The sequence below is a fragment of the Chiloscyllium plagiosum genome, chromosome 1 (assembly GCF_004010195.1).
Source record: "Chiloscyllium plagiosum isolate BGI_BamShark_2017 chromosome 1, ASM401019v2, whole genome shotgun sequence".
Classification (NCBI taxonomy): domain Eukaryota; kingdom Metazoa; phylum Chordata; class Chondrichthyes; order Orectolobiformes; family Hemiscylliidae; genus Chiloscyllium; species Chiloscyllium plagiosum.
The window spans coordinates 51,749,406-51,750,719 of NC_057710.1; the positions used below are offsets into that span (position 1 = coordinate 51,749,406).

Consider the following 1,314-nt stretch of genomic DNA (forward strand, 5'->3'; position numbering starts at 1 on the left):
AGTTTTAAAACCTCCATCACCACCTCCTGTCTCCCTCCATCAGTCTCCCCCGCCTCCTCTCTCCCTCCATCAGTCTCTCCCTGCCTCCTGTCTCCCTCCGTCACTCTCCCCCCTGCCTCCTGTCTCCCTCCGTCAGTCTCCCTCCTGCCCTGTCTATTCCACCCCCGTCTATTTGTCTCGACTCTGCCCTGACTCTCCAGCACCCCTCTCCCCATCTATTGGTCTCTTCACTGCCCTGTAGCGCACACCCCCATCTATCAGTCTGCCCCTTGCCCTCTCCCTCTGCCCTGTCTCCCCAATCCCTCCACCAATCTGCCTCCGCCTCCCTTCCGCCCACCCATCCATCCGTCTGTCTGTCTGTCTGTCTGTCTGTCTCTCCCCTCCTCGTGCCCCGTCTCCTTCCATCCACGAGCACGCGGCGAGAGGAACCCGGTGCCTCTTTAAACCCGGCGGCTGTTGCCGCACATGCGCTAATAGCTGACCTCACGAGGCGTCAAACTTCCCGCGCCCACGTCTTGACATTATCTAACGCTACCGTACTCTTAAAAGGCACAAGAACACATGTTAAAACAATATACACCACATGATATTGTCAGTATGCAGATGCATTATTTGACATAACGTTACCTGGATCACCTTGGTTTGAAGCATTGCTCGTGTTCCCTAATGAACACTGAAATAACGGTTTGGATGTGATACAGACTGAGAGCTCAGTGCTGAATTCTTCATCAGTGTGTGGTATTAACACCACAGCATGTGCCCGGCTCTGGATTAACGGGCAGCTTTATCAACCCACATGACTCCGCACTCAGCCATTTGGCAAATAGTTGAAACGCAGGCCACCGAAGTGTTCGGGAGGACTGAGAAGTCGAAGGAAGTTCAGCTTTTACAACTGGAAGGCACAATATGAAAGTGACTCGATATTCGACTGATTGCCCGCAATAGCGTTTAGTTTAAAATTGTGCAACAAATTTAAAACGAGAATGATCAATCTAATGTGAGAAGTATCGAATGACAAGGAAATCAATGAAGTTTAGGAAATCGACTGCAGATGATTTCTAATTCCCACGTCATTAAATCCGGAAATTTAGACATGGCAATGCCGTAATCGTGAAAGCCTCATTGGAAAGTAAGACAGTGCATTATTTTCACAGGCGTGTTCTTGTGACATTTAACCTATAAATACCAACTGGGTCCAGTCAATGGAAGCAATTTATTTCAAAATAGGGGAATATCTTGAATACTCTCTGATATTTAGTATACGCTTGGATGATAAAAAAAAAGATGCTAGACCCTTCTGGAGTGTTGAGGCAA

General features: G+C 48.4%; 1 protein-coding gene across 1 annotated transcript in view; it reads right to left on the reverse strand.

The window, feature by feature from the left end:
- The window catches only part of LOC122547714 (urea transporter 2-like), a 114,850-nt gene extending 113,738 nt beyond the window's left edge, over positions 1 to 1,112 (reverse strand). The window contains exon 1 of the mRNA XM_043686332.1: positions 628 to 1,112. Within this exon, the coding sequence (XP_043542267.1) occupies positions 628 to 651 (24 nt within the window). The 5' untranslated portion in view covers positions 652 to 1,112. The remainder of the gene's footprint in view (positions 1 to 627) is intronic.
- Positions 1,113 to 1,314: the final 202 nt, after the last annotated feature.